Here is a 15,406-nt window from a genome sequence, read left to right as displayed (position 1 = left end):
GACAAAAAATGAAAACACACGAAGAAATAAAGTTTCGTGGGGGAAGAACAAATTTGAATAAGATTAACAAATTACGCCATTTATATAGAAGGATATCAAATATAAGGAAAAGTTGAGTCAATCGATTACTTGGGCATTATGAATTATCCTGTAGAGAATGATGAAATATTTTGTGGGTGCAATAAGAATCAATAATTATTAATATGAGTTTAATAAAAGAATATTTTAGTACTTGTAAGAGTGTGTGACTAAAAATTATTTTTAAGATTTATCGAATGAGTGTGCGTAATAAAGTATTAGAGTATTCAAAATAAATTTTAAAATACGAATAACTCAACCTTAAATAATTTATAAGTATTTTAGTTATTTTAATTTGGGCGACTGACTTTCGGTTTCATATGATTCCCCCACCCCTGTTGAGTAGAGCATTTTTTTTTTGAACTGATTAAGCATCAGATTACTGTATTACACAGAGATATATACAACTGTTATGACAGCAGGTCATCACGCTGATATTTACAATCAGATATATATACATGGGACTTACATTATTATATTTTTAGTCTATGAAGCACATGCCCAGCCAAATATCTCTTACAGAGGAGGGATGTCTCTACTCCACTCGCATTTCACAAGAGAGAAAGACGTTGTAAGTAATCTCCACACAATTATATTTAATTGAGAGAGGTTGAGTCCGTAGGGACTCAAACCATTACCCTTATAGTCATGTTTAACTTTGAGGGCAATGATTCACCACTGGACTACAAGCCCAAGCCCGTTGAGTAGAGCATTAAAAGCTTGATTTGAGTTGCTTTTGGAAATTAGATTTTCAAGGAGGGTCCGCCGAAGGAATCTCATTTTGTCATGTGTAGTACCAAAATTATCCTCAACCTAACGCTATATTTGCAAATATGCCCTTGGATTAAAATAAGGCAATTTATTAATATTTTGATTTTTGAATTTATCATGATAGGGAAATACCTGGGCTTCCGTATTTTTTTTAAATTATTGTAAACATGTAATGAATTAATAATCAATAAGTTGTTACAATCAATAATAATAAATTAAAGAAAATAATTATTACAAAATAAAATAATGAATAATAGAAATGAAGCAAATAAATGTTTATATAATTCAAGCATCCCTTTAGTAATATAATTTTAAGGCTTTTAATCATAATTTATTTATGAATTAGAGATATATTTTTTTCTTTTTTAAAATTTTAATTTATAAATTTATATTTTAAAAAGATAGAAGACCGAGCCTAACTTGAAATTTTTTTTCTTAAACTTTTTGTATAAACCCTTACGTGAAAGAATTAAATCAAAACTGACCCAAACTTTTTTTGCAGACGTGCTCCTGGGACTAACATACTTGGTAAGTATTTGCTCACTTGCCGCGCAATTTGTGGTTAGGGATGGTAATTGTACCCGCAAACCCGCAAACCCACCCAATTCACCCGCCAAAACCGGCCCATTGCGGGTAATTTTACCCGTTGCGGGTGGGTTTAGTATTATAAATGAAAACCCGCACATGGATGCGAGTGGATTTGGTATTAACCTTATATCCGGTGGATACCCGCATGGATATCCACCAAATCCGCATTATTTTTTCCAAATATTTTTAATTTAATTTTAATCTAAAAATGTATAAAGAAAATAATATCATTAATCAAATTACCAAATAGCCAAAGGCTCAAAGTTGTGTATGTGTGTATGTGGCCCATCTCTTATTCTGAAGTCATAACCTAAAGAAAACTAAAAGCATTTCACTTCGAATTAGTATTTGAAAATATTAATTTTAATTATTATTATAGGCATTGTGTTGGATGGGTGCTTATGATGGTGAATGAAATGAATATCTTCTCTTGGAGCTTATTTTAAATGATAATATGAAATATAATTATTATTTTTAGATACTAGTTTGTGTTTTTTAAATAGATTTGTGTAATTTATACTTAAATTTGAGAATTTGTGTTGAATTGATGTGAAAATTTTAATTTTTCATTTATATTGTTTAAATATAAAATTGAGTATGTTATATGGAATTTGAGGTTATTATTATAAATTTATATATTAAACATTTGTGATTTTAAATACGGAAACCCGCAAAAAATTTGCCGGATACCATTACGGATTTGGTAATTGTTAAAACTCGCTGCGGGTGGGTTTTTTTAAAAAAATTAAAACCCGTTGCGGGTTGCGGGTGAATTTAGTAATTTAAATTTTATGCGGATTTGGATTTGATAATAGCAAACCCGCCGCGGACGGTGCCCATTGCCATCCCTATTTGTGGTAGACTCGGACTGGGACCAAAAAATGGTCAAAGCAAAAACGCGTTGATTTATTTCTAAAGTCCAAAGTCATCTGGTCTGTCTGTCAATTAGTCTTGCAAGCTGCTGCCTGCAATAACCCATTAAACTAAAACACGCAATGTTTGTTATTGACCAATTAAGGGGCCCGGCCGCAAGGGATTGCGACAGTCGGTCGGGAGCTCAACAACTACAAATAATAAATAAATAAATAAAATCTGAAAGCCAGCCAGCCAGTCAGCCAATTCATTCACTCCCGACTCCTTTCATTATCATCCATCTCCCTGTAGTTGTCCCTGCTTAACACAATAGCGTTTGTTAAGTGTCCTTCCTCTCCTCCTGTCCCGTAAATCTGTAATTCATATAGACTAGTAGACATAGAGGAGACAGGGGGTAAGATGGAGAGATTTTAGTTTATCCTTGGAAGTTGTCATCTTCTTCTTCTTCTTCTTCTACTACTACCTTGTTGCTTTCAGTTGCTCAGATTATCCTTGTTTCAATAATAGCAATAATGTCTGCTAAATTCTGCCGGTGCTGGTTGGTTCAAGTTGAAGTGGTGTTGGTGTTGGTCTGGTCAATACAAGGGCAACAAACATACGTAGACAACCATCAGCTGGCCTGCTACGACCCGAGGTACAACAACATAACCAGAGGATTCGATTGCAACGGATTGTATCCATCGTGTCAAGCTTACCTGACTTTCCGATCAAATCCTTCTTACAACACACCAGTCACCATCGACTATCTCTTCAAGACCTCCCACCCAAATCTCATCGCCTCCATCAACAGCATAACCAACGTCACTGCCACCTTACCAACCGACACCCCGGTGCTGATCCCTGTCAACTGCTCCTGTTCCGGCGGCGGTGACGGTGACTACTACCAGTTCAACACCACTTACACGATTCAAAACCACGTGGAGACTTACTTAAGTGTGGCTAACAACACCTACCAAGGACTAACCACTTGCCAGGCCATGATGTCTCAGAACCCAGTGGATTCTAGGAATCTCACTGTGGGTTTGGATTTGTTTGTTCCCTTGAGGTGTGCTTGTCCTTCTCGAGACCAGGCAGCTTCAGGTTTCAACCATCTTTTAACTTACATGGTCACCTGGGGTGATAGCATCTCTGCAATTGCACAACTTTTCAACGTCGACGAGCGGAGCGTTCTTGACGCTAATAAGCTGTCACAAGATGACCTCATATTTCCCTTCACTCCAATTCTAGTTCCTCTTAAAACTGCCCCCAGCAAGATCCAGCTACCTGTACCATCTCCTCCACCATCTTCTCCACACACAACGCTCACTCCTCCATCTCACTCCTCCACCTCTTCTAAGAAATGGGTCTTCATAGGTGCTGGGATCGGAGCTTTCTTGCTTCTGCTTGTTGCCACCTTATTCGCATTTCTATTTTGCCTCTACCGTCGTCGTCGCAACTCTAAGAAGAACCCCACGCCAGTGCTTACTCCAGGACGAGTCCCACCGCCTAAGACTCCATTAGATTGTGCTGATTACTCGCTATTTCCTCAAGCCAGCAACTCCCTCTCCCACCCGCAAGGGTTTCGAAGTGCTGTCGAGTCTTTAACTCTCTACAAATTTCAAGATTTGAAAATTGCCACTGGGAGTTTTAGTGAAGAGAATAGAATCCAGGGCTCTGTGTACCGGGGGTCTTTCAAAGGTGATGATGCTGCCGTTAAGGTGATGAAGGGGGATGTCTCAAGCGAGATCAACATTTTGAAGAAGATCAATCACAGTAACATAATACGGCTTTCTGGTTTTTGCGTTCATGAAGGAAACACCTACCTTGTTTATGAGTTTGCAGACAATGGTGCTCTCAGTGACTGGCTCCACTCTAACAGGTACCAGACTTCTGATAATCTAACATGGAAGCAGCGTGTTCAGATTGCTTACGATGTGGCTAATGCTCTCAATTACCTCCACAAGTACACCAATCCCCCATATGTCCACAAGAACTTGAAGACCAGTAATATTCTCTTGGATACCAACTTGAGAGCCAAGATTACTAATTTCGGGTTGGCAAGAAGTGCAGAGAGCGATGAGCATGAGCAGGGGGGTTACGGACTGCAATTGACAAGGCATGTGGTTGGTACTTATGGTTACATGGCCCCAGAGTATATTGAAAATGGAGTGATCACACCTAAACTAGATGTTTTTGCCTTCGGGGTTGTGGTATTGGAGCTCTTATCCGGAAGGGAAGCTGTAACTGGTGATCAGAATTGTGGAGCGGAATTGCTATATGCATCAATTAGTAGGGTGCTTGAAGAAAGCAATGTGAGAGAAAAACTCAGAGGCTTCATTGATCCTTCATTGAGGAATGAATACCCCCTAGACTTGGCTTTCTCCATGGCTCAGCTTGCTAAAAACTGCACAGCTCATGATCTAAATGCTCGCCCATCCATTTCCGAAGTCTTCGTCACTCTCTCTAAGATTTGGTCTTCCTCGTCAGATTGGGATCCATCTGATGAGCTAAATAACTCCAGGTCACTCAGCAGAGGCAGCTAGAGGTATCAAATCTTTGATTTTGTGGCTAATAATTGTGAGGTGTGTTATTCAGAATGAGTAAAGCTTATGACGACACTGGAATAGTGCCTCTGATTGCCTCCGGTGATTGCTGGTGACTTGATCTCACAACACAAGCCCCTGCATATTCTCTCTGATCCAACATAATTGTTCGTATGATATTTCCCTACAGAAATGCATAATGCAATAAATCTACTCTTCGAGTAATTTGAATCACTTCAATTTTTCCTTTTACCAAGGATTGGGGAAATCTTTACACGTTAATGTGTGCATTACCTTTTCATTTAAAACTTTCTTGACTAAAAAATTCATGCACAAACTTCTAGTTTTCGAAGGAAGAAATTGCAGTTCTCTCCCATAATAGAATTTTTCAACAAGAATATTAATTAGTACCAGAAACTAAAGCATAAAGAGACAACCAGTAGCAGCAATACTAAGATAAATTCAATTCAGTGGTAAGCCATTGAATTTCATAAGGGGCCTGGTCAAAAGGTACAATGCTTAAAATTCCTCTGATGACTTTGATTTCTAATTTCCAGAATCACAGCGACCTAGTCCTCAATTTTACATGTACGCATGTATCAATTAATATAGACAATACTGAGATGTATCATTTTTTATTTTTTATTTTTTGAGAAGACAACATGTATCACTTAATATACACAACAAGACACATTGGGGGTGAGAATACATGTCCTCCAGCACATTTTCACAGTTAACAAGTCAATCAGCTATATAGATTTGGGTGGCCAGAAGAAGCGGATTGTATTGACAGGAGTCGGGAGGGAATCTGTCCAAATAGAGGTTCTTCAAAATTACCTGTCATTCCAAAAATTTACGTGTGACTTAGCAATTCATTAGAAAAGCTTATGCAGAACCTTCCAATATCTTAAACAAGAAGGGTTTGTATGGATTGCCCGAAGAACCCATTTCTGTGGGCTCTGACAGAACTCAACTCTTGAGGAAGAGTCAGACCCAGCTTTCGACAACATTGCAAGCAAATGCATTTGGAAAAAAAGCTCTGCAGGCCTCATTTCTGTACAAGTAAAAAGTTAGTCAGAGAAAATCATGGCAACTTTTTTCGTAATTCATATGCATGAACAGATAATCGTCCATTTAAAAAATTACTAGAAACATAGAAAGCAGCCAAGATCCAAGAGAGCATATTCTCCTCGCATTGGGATGATTTAATGGTTAAAGCACTCAAAATAACCCAATTTCCATATTGAATGTTGGCAGGTCTTGATAGAAAACCACAAAAAACAAATTCCATATATTGAAATATTGGAACACCAGCATCAGATATATTTCAAAGATGTTGACGAGTCTTTGTAGGCTTGACATAATATAAAAATTTGATGGTGCATGAAAAACCCACCAGCTAGTGATATGTCCGTTTTTAAGACCAAAATACTATTTTGTTCCTTTGACGAAAGTAAACTTAAGTAGGGATGAATTTAAGGAGCACCGTTGACCAGTTGCTGCAGTGGTAATTTTCCCATCAGCCTCAGCAATGGGACAGATGATTTACATGAAAATTAAACATGTAAATCACTAGCTTTTTAAGAACTTGTTCATAAACTCAGCTAAGAAAAAGATCATTATCAAGTTTATGATATTATCCTATAAACAAGCGGCTAACAATTTAAGACGTGTGACACTTCATCAAATTACCAAAGGCTATATAAACAGCAGATGAATAGCGTCAAACATGCAAAGAAATGTTGGACAGAAACCAAACCTGGTGGCCAAGTAAACCATTCCAGACGAAGGTTTTTCTCCCATTTTTCTATAGAAGATAGGCTTCCTTCCGCTTGAGCCAGTAATAGTGAGACCACAGGCAACTGAACGAAGGAAGTTTTTTGGGCTTTGGTAAGACTTCTTACTGCTAGTGACAAAAAATGAGAATCGTGATACTGCCTTGCAATCTCCATGCAGATGGTACCTGTGTCCAACATAAAGGAACAAAGATTTAGCGGACAAAAACTCTCTAGCACATGACAAAAGTGAAGTTTGAAACCCACTCGTGTAATATTGTCAATTGATAATAAGGTGTTTACTACAATATTGGGCTTATCATTTTTGCTGATATATCCTATAATATAAATCCAATTTTGAACTAGCATCTGATATATTGTACATAGAATATGGCTTTCTCAACTGCATAATTGCCCAAACTATTTTACAAAATGCAAGGAATCTACCCTTGAATTTTCCCCCAGTCTTTCCATTTCCCTAAAACTTTACTCAAGTTTGAATATGATGTTTACTGTGACTTTCAGTAGAAGAAAATATTGGGGAAAAACACACCGACTGATCAGTTAAGAGGTAGATACCATGACACAGAAAAAGGCAGCTCTCAGCACCCGCCAACGAACAAGCTTGTGCAAGACACTTCTCGGCAGAAAAAAAATCCTTCTTCCATAGGAAAACAAAACCCAACACCAAATTAAATTTAGCAGTCCAAATCAGCCTGGAATTATTCCCCTGTTTTAAGCATTCGTTGAAGCTCAACTCTATGGTATTTGTGTCAGCTTGCACTTCATATAGAGATTCCACGACTTTGAGACACATCCAGCCAATTACATAATCTGTCTTGAGTTCTAAACATCTTACATATTCATCCTGAAGGTTTAACATATTACCTTCTGCAGCATAGGCACGGGATAGTAGCAAGTGTCCAAAAAATCGGTAGGCATCAGGAAGTAAGAGGGCTGAAGCACTTTTTGCATGGTTGATACACCCAGTAATATTTCCACCTTGCAAACTGATCTCAGAAGCGCAGAGAAGAAGCTGAAACTTTTGGTATTGATAAGATGTATGTTGTATAGAATAGAATTCACAGGAAAGAGCGACATGAATTAGCCGTTGAAGTATGGTACAGAGATGCCGAGGAAATCTCTCTTCGCGTGCCTTTTGTAAAAGATTAAGTACAAGCAAATACCGCACGTTATAGTTCCATGGTTCTCGATGCAAGCATCTGCACGTCAAAGACAAGGACAGAATATCAGTATGAATCAACAAATGAATCCGTACAACACAGAGTACAATCACATGCATAGCACATATGCTTAAAGTAGTAGTAGTCCCTTCACAAAGTGATCCCAAAGAGTCATACACATGCGCGCGCGCGGGCGCGCGTGTGTTTTTTTTTTGGGGGGAAGGAGGATATTAATAGAATAAAAGAATGTCAAAATGCTACTCTTTTTATAGTTTTGTAGGAAAGACTTTCATGAAAAAGAACAGGTGACTTCTGCACAAGAACAGAAAACACTAACAGTTTTAAATTTTTTTAAAACACAGCAATCTATTAAAATGCAAAAACACATAAATTGCCGTACTTCTGCAACTCTTGAACAGCTTTAGGTCCAGTCAAATGCTCATAAATACAGGTTGGAAAAGAAAACTTAAGATCAACACTGCCTATGACATTGCAAGCAACCCCTTCAGCACCAAGGATCTCCCATGCTGACTTTGGACCTTCCTTTTTTATACAGTCCGATGTCTCTAGGCTGCAGCACCTACTTGCAACATGTGAATATCTCCATTCGTCACTTGATAGCAAGAGATAACCAAGTAAGTTCCTGCTCCCAGCAAATTATACGTAAGAGATATGACAGGAATATAACAATTATGAACAGAAGTATAAGATGTACAAGGAACTTGGTCAACGGACAATATGCATCTTTTGACTGAGCAATAAGTCTAAAATTTATCAAGTTATAGATTTAGCACAGATAATAAGCTGATGTCATAAGAATGAGGTGAATATATTTTGAGCAAACTTCAAGGTAGTTCTGAAGTATATAAGAAGAGAAAATGTTTAACAGGATAGTAAAGTCATGCCCAACAAAGGCTAAAATAGCTATAGAATGCAGCTGCAGGTTTGATGAAGCACTACCTTGTGCTGGAAGACAGCAAATTCATCCACATTTCTTTGATACCAATTAACTGTTCTTGTAATAACTAAAACTTACCTTATCAGATTACAATTAGGGTAAACATGAAGAACTTTTCTGAGGTGGAATATTCCACTATTAAATCCAAGGCAGGATTCAGGTCCATTTTTAACCTGCAGGCCAAAGACACAAACAATGCCACAAACGTCAGTGTTTCATAAACTAATAATAAACCCTAAGAGATTTTTGTGGTCAAATATCTAAATACTAACCAATTTATTAAGTGCTACTAAATAGTGCATTCCAGTGATTTCTTCAGGAGATGCAATACAGTTTCGACTGCTTGAAACAACAGATTCAAGGCGATTACTATGATCAAGAGCATGGATGGCAGACACTATGAAGCTCATTTTTGAACACTGAAACAGCCCCTTTGGCATTTTCAGAATGCTATTAATTGTTGAATCGAGTCCAGAGATGTGGTAAAGCAATCGGCAGATAAAACTAACAGACGCAGCTGCAGATGATTGTTCCATGGCAGACACACTTGAAGCCAGATTTCTAGCCATGGAAAGGGCCAGGTCATATTTACCAAGTTGCCACAGAGAGAAGGCATATACTTGCAATACTTCCGCATCAAGCATGCCTGAAAGATATAATATACCAGAAAAAAAAAATGAATAAAGTTATTTAATAATTTAGCACAGTTGGATCCTGCAATCAACTTTACAATCCTTACCGTATTTTAGTTTAATCAGTCGCAACATGTTTTTCCTTTTTGCTAAGATTTACTCAGACAAATTAAGATTTAGATTAAGAATATGAAGATTTATAATTAACAGTTGAGGTAAAATAATTTCAAATGAAAAGAACTATCACGTCACAGATCATGATAGGCCTTCATGACTTCTGCTATACTCTACTGATTAAACTTCATGTTTTAGAAAATGTTCAAGAATTGATTTAACCACTTAGAAATTAGTTAATGGGATGACCCGAATCCCCTATAAAGCCCCTAAAGCAAAGAAAACTGAAGAAACGAGAAAAAAAATACTAAACTGGTATAAAGCAGTACAAACCTTGTCTTTCCAAACTTTCACATTCTCGTACAGCATCCAATGCGTTCCCTGCCTGCACCAAACAAGACCACATGTTAATGATTGTGAACATGGAAATAGCATATGTTCATGTTCTTAATACTAAGCTGCAAGAGGTTGAGTAAAAAAGATGCATCTTTAAACTAAAAAGAAAGGGGAGGACTCCCCCAATATGTTTACCCTACTAAGTGATCTGGCCAAGTTAATGGATATATCTTGGAAATGGGAATTTGGAACAGTGCCTGAAGAAGAGCTAATTGCATAGCGTGCTAGCCTATAAGAAACAACGGCAGCTTGATAGTCAGACCGTGCCTCACAAACTAACCCATACAAGTTATGGGATTCAGGATAATGAGGACCACGTTGTATTGCCTGCTGGATGGCTCCAAAAACCTGAGACAGAATTAAAAATACGTATAAAATTAATTCTCTTTGAAGCACGTCCAATTGTGTTCTTACTTCACAAGAAGAAGAAAAATATATTTTTCTTCTAGAGGGGCTGATTCCTTGTTACTAATAATTTTTGTACCTGTGAAGATGAAAGGTGCCCTGACAGTTTAGCAAGCTTAGCTAGACCAATTTGGAACTCAGCAAGCTGCAAGAAATCAAAGCTTTCAATACAGCTTTAAGATTTTCAATTGGCAAAGGGTGTAGTCAAGAAAAGCGACAGCCATTAGCTAATACTTCAATGCTAAATTTCAAGCTAAGGATTAATAGTTAAAAAGTAAACTCTTAGGGAGGACTCGAAGTGCCAAACCCTTCACCCGAGCTTATGATATCACCATAGATCACCACTCTCATGGAATAATTTGAACATCCATTCTAGCTTCAGTTCATCCAGTTAGCTTCACTTTAATTAATTTAAAGTGTGATTCCAAAAATTTAAATATATCAGAATAGAATCAATTGGAATAGAGAACTAACAGGTAATATCTGCACAGCTCGTAAACAGCTCTCAAAAGCATCATCCACTAAGGATTCGCTGCAGAAGGATAAATCAAATTTTCATAAAACTGTGATCTGAACGCTCAATATTCAAATAAAAAAACCCATACACTAATAAAATTGAAGTTTTACCTAGCTTGAACATCAGCTGACATGCCAGCCCATGGTAATGCAAGTGAAGGATCTATACTTCTGGCTGAATCAAATGCTTGCCTTGCTAACTTCTTCTCACCCACTTCTCCATATAGCTGCAGAAAATAAAACAGGCATATTGCCAACTCTAATGTTTGTAAAAATTAATTGATTAGCATATGAGGCTGAGATAAGCAAAGATAAGGTGGCATTGGCCTTAAGCAGTAGGAGCCCCCACTCAAGTTCAGCTTATAAATACATGAAAGCAACCAATGACACGTTAGACATGTCCAAACATGTATAGTGTTTGCACTAATTAAGCAATGTAACTAATTCCGGCCCTAACCAATGGGCCTTTGGTCCAATGGGAGAAGCCTCGCACTTACAATGTTGAGTGCAAGGGTTTGAGCCTCCATAAGAGTATTATAGAGGTTAGTTTCAATACTCCCTCAATTAACAACTAATTGAGTGGAGACAGTCTCTCCCTTACGAAATGTGAGTGGAGTAGGCACCCCTCGAATATTAGAGAGGGTTTAAAGTATCTGGACAAGTGTTTTAGTGGGTTAATGTATGGCGGTGGTCTCAGTTGTTTAGTACAATTGTAAATGTAATGTCTGATGTAATATCAGTAACAATCTGTGTATAACAGATTTTTTTTAAAAAAAAAAAAAATTCCACCCCTAGCTGAGGGTCAAAGACATAACCTTCAGCACATCATTGGCTAATTTGTCACATATAATGACTCATTTCAAAAGGCACCAACATGGAACAATGTGATTAGATATGGAAGTTAAATGATTTATTGGACATAATAGGTAGCATTCTTCCAAAATTAATACTAGGCCACGCATTAACAAGTCTTTTAAAGACTTTTTTCAAGAATTTATCTACAATTTACTAAAAGGTTTTAAATACAAAGTCACATGTAAATTTTACAAATGCATTTGAGAAGTTAAGAATAGCGTAAGAATAAGAAGACGAAGTAAAAAATTACAAGTAAACAGGATCATAACTCTAATAAGAAGACGAAGTAAAAAATTACAAGTAAACGGGATCATAACTCTTAACACGAAAATACCTTCCCAATGTGTGCCCAAGCATCAGCTAAAGATACATCCAGCTGCAATCCCCTGATTAAAGCATGCTGTTTTAATCCATTATAGTTAGATAAACACCCCAATGTCACCCAAAATTGGCAGTTGTCACCCTCAAGTAACAAGGCCCCCAAAGCCATCTTCTCAGACACATGCCTGATAAAATGAAAGCAAGTTAAATAGTGAGACCATAATCCAAGTGATAAAATAAAACCCAAAATGAACCAAGATCTTACCAAGCACTTTGGTAATGTCCATAAGCTTCATTTAAAGAGTAAATGAGATCTGAAGTTATTGCAATATCAGTATAGATGTTAGCTTGCCACGGGGCCAAGTACAAAGCTCGTTGGTAAGAACTTTTAGAAGATATGGCAGCCATAAGGCAAGTCGTCTTCCAGGAAACAATGGAAGCACTGAAAGTTTCCACATCAAATTCTAAACTCTGTCTCTCCTCCGCCCATGGGAAACATTTTGCATATGTAAGCTAGAAAGAAATGAAACATGGCAGAAGTATCAAATTAGTCATGCTACAAACATCATAATTTCACAGAACCTGGTGCTTTATATTAAAAGTTTTATGGAAATGTATGATAAGAAACCAATTCTAGAAAGTATAGAAAAGGTATCCACGGGAACAAAAGCTACATAGAAGAAAATGATTACCATACAAATTCCACCATCTATAGATGAAAAAATAAAAAGAGAGAAACTACTTTGCGGTAAACTAATGAACTAATAAAGTCGCAAAAATCAGATGGATAGCAATAATGGGAACCGTTTACCAAATATATGAGATCAAATCATTTCATTACGATTACCACCCATGTGAAATGGGCGGGTAGTCAAGGCCCAACGCTTTATGCTAGCATACCTGAATATCACCATGCAACTTCCATATACATGACATATTTCCAGCTAATCGAGTATTAGCTTCGGCAACTTTGCATGCATCCTGCAATCGCTTGAAAAATAAATTATAAATACTCACAGGATATTTGAAAAAGAAAAATTACTGACCTCCAGCAGTGAAGCTCCCCATCTAAATGCACCCAAATTAATGCATTGTTTTGCTAAACCAAGCAAACCAGAAGCAAGCCCATAGTGTGCAGACACATTTTCAGATGAAATCTTGAGAGCTAGCTGAAACTGCTCAACTCCCTTTATATAAAAAGACCACATTATCAGTTTATATATCATGTCCTCTTAAGCAACCAATAGGCACAAAGAGACAAATTCAACAAAATAACAAACAGTATGGACATCTGTTGTATTGGAGTGGGAAACTGTCGTAAGAATGTATCTGCACAAACATGCATGCAAGTCCAGCTGAGTTCTTCATATTGACTAAACTAGATCAATGGATTCACATTTCATAAGGTATTAGTCCCAGCAATACCATATATGGTGCCTCGTCAAGTAATTAACATGTCATACTAGTTTCAGAAACATAGATTTCCAATTCTCAATTGATGTAGTTCAATCTCTTAATAACAGCATACTATTATCCATAAAAAAATAAGATTCTAACACATAAGAAGGAAAAAGGAACACCTATAAAAAAAATTCCTCATGTTAAGCAGTGATGAATACCAGCATTAAGTTTTTCGGTTAAGGATAACAAGTGGTAGGGAGTAATTCTCACAAGATCTAACAATTAAATCATTTTTATATTGGAAATATCCTACAAAAACAGCAGATATTATGAAGAATGTAATGTCTCTTGCCTTGCCAAAGCTTAAGGAACCCACATAGAGAGAAATAACTAGAGTGAATTGCCAATGCAGACAAATATAACTAACAAAATCTCACCTTTCTGAAATTACCAAGCATCAAAAAGATGTTTCCACTTTCAAGCAGAGGAAAGATACTTGTATCATCCAATTCAATGGCTCGCCCATAGGACTGTTTATACAATATAATCAAGCAATGGTTTGATAATGTAAGTACAATAAAAAAAACACACACCGGAAGCAAAAGTACCTTAATAGCAGCACTAAACATGCCAAGCCGGTGGTAAGCAAGACCAAGAGCCTAGAAAAGAAAGATAAAAAAAGGTAAGAATGGAGGAACAAAATAATATATATTTTTTTAAGGCTAAACTTTAAAAGAAAGAGGAACATACTTCCCAGAGATGAGGAGAGGTTGGATAGCCTCGTATGGCATGCTGAAGACTCTGGACAGCTTCTGACCATTTCTTGTGATGCAATTGCAGATAACCCAGGCGACGAAATGCCCAGAAAGCCCTTGGAGACTTGTCTGAGGCCTCCCTACACACGACAACTTCCAAGCTCTCCTTTCCTCCATGCTCCAACAATTCACATAAAGCTTCCTGCTTTGTCAATTTGTTAAAACAACAATTGAACAAAATGTATAATATTATTTATGAGAGAAAGAGAAAAGGAAAAAGGATGAAAGTTACCCCAGAAACAGAATCATCGGGACTGAGAGAGACAGCTCTTTGGTAACACTTGATAGCTCTTTGGGTATCAATAGAAAATCTGGTGTAATAATGCCCCAAATATCGGAAAGCAACTGCATTTTGAGGGTTCAATTTGGCTGCTATTACAAAATGTTCAGCTGCTTTTTCCTTCGATTCTGAGTTCTCCCACAAGTGCAAGCCCTGCAAAATTACGATTTTAATTTTTCTGATTGCATTTCAAATTGAAAAAGGAATCTCATGAAAACATTTTAAAAAATGAAAAAAGAAAAAGAAAATGAAGAAATTACGAGATCCAAATGGAGGGAGGGGTCATCAGGATTGGCTTCTAAGGAATCCTCCAGTTGCAATAAAAGTGCTCCCTTTTCGTCATCCTGAAACAAAGAAAAATTACAAAGCCCTTCGTCATTTCATGCATCTCGTAACATAAAGAAAATTACAAGAAGAATTTTATGGAAAACGAAAAAAAGAAATCAAAAGAGATGACATGACCGTTTTATTATTCATTTCTGAACTTATTAAAACCCTAAAACCCACGCTTCACTCCCCTTCCCTTCTGTTAAGTGACTATGGTTCGATCAGGTGCGCGCGTGGCGATTTATGATTGGTGGAGCCGTGCTGTGGGGTTCATTGGTACCACTTGTGCAGCCGCGTACTTATATGTACGGGACTCCCGTTAATTTGTCGGTTGCTCCAACAAAAAATAATAATCTTTGTTTTTGGCCATAGTTCTACCGCATTCTTCTCTTTTTCTATTTATTATTATTATTATTATTATTACTATTATTTTTCATTAGCCAAGACAACTCTGTAGCTGTGGGTAGGGTTTTAACATTTGCTTCCAAATTCACAATCATTTTTAATATAATTTATTTTGTGGCAATGGGCCCAGCAGAAGCACGCCTGGAAATTGGTCCACATTTAATAAACACAAGATTCATTCCCCAAAAAA

At 37.1% G+C, this 15,406-nt stretch overlaps 2 protein-coding genes across 3 annotated transcripts; one reads left to right on the top strand and one right to left on the bottom strand.

Moving 5' to 3' along the window:
* Positions 1-2,436: 2,436 nt before the first annotated feature.
* Positions 2,437-5,084, top strand: LOC102614426 (protein LYK5). The gene has a single exon (XM_006494370.4). It carries the CDS (start codon positions 2,823-2,825, stop codon positions 4,830-4,832), a length of 2,010 nt encoding a protein of 669 aa, XP_006494433.2. The 5' UTR covers positions 2,437-2,822; the 3' UTR covers positions 4,833-5,084.
* A 188-nt stretch (positions 5,085-5,272) lies between these two features.
* LOC102614709 (tetratricopeptide repeat protein SKI3) lies at positions 5,273-15,168 on the bottom strand. 2 transcript variants are annotated; one of them, XM_025093990.2, is made up of 22 exons: positions 14,947-15,168; positions 14,745-14,828; positions 14,437-14,637; positions 14,140-14,346; positions 13,998-14,048; positions 13,827-13,919; positions 13,035-13,175; positions 12,889-12,969; positions 12,254-12,501; positions 12,002-12,173; positions 10,924-11,039; positions 10,771-10,828; positions 10,376-10,441; positions 10,027-10,239; positions 9,829-9,880; positions 9,022-9,395; positions 8,828-8,922; positions 8,192-8,434; positions 7,187-7,830; positions 6,592-6,795; positions 5,807-5,886; positions 5,273-5,669 (listed from the first exon to the last, which is right to left on the bottom strand). In XM_025093990.2, the coding sequence occupies exons 1-22, from the start codon at positions 14,959-14,961 to the stop codon at positions 5,574-5,576; spliced, it is 3,534 nt and encodes a 1,177-aa protein (XP_024949758.1). In that variant the 5' UTR covers positions 14,962-15,168; the 3' UTR covers positions 5,273-5,573. The 2 variants fall into 2 exon arrangements, with proteins under 2 accessions (XP_024949758.1, XP_006494434.1); XM_006494371.4 differs by having other exon boundaries at positions 5,273-5,886; positions 14,947-15,167.
* Between the last annotated feature and the right edge of the window lie 238 nt (positions 15,169-15,406).

The sequence above is a fragment of the Citrus sinensis genome, chromosome 5, assembly GCF_022201045.2.
Source record: "Citrus sinensis cultivar Valencia sweet orange chromosome 5, DVS_A1.0, whole genome shotgun sequence".
Classification (NCBI taxonomy): domain Eukaryota; kingdom Viridiplantae; phylum Streptophyta; class Magnoliopsida; order Sapindales; family Rutaceae; genus Citrus; species Citrus sinensis.
This window is presented reverse-complemented; position numbering and strand designations above follow the sequence as displayed.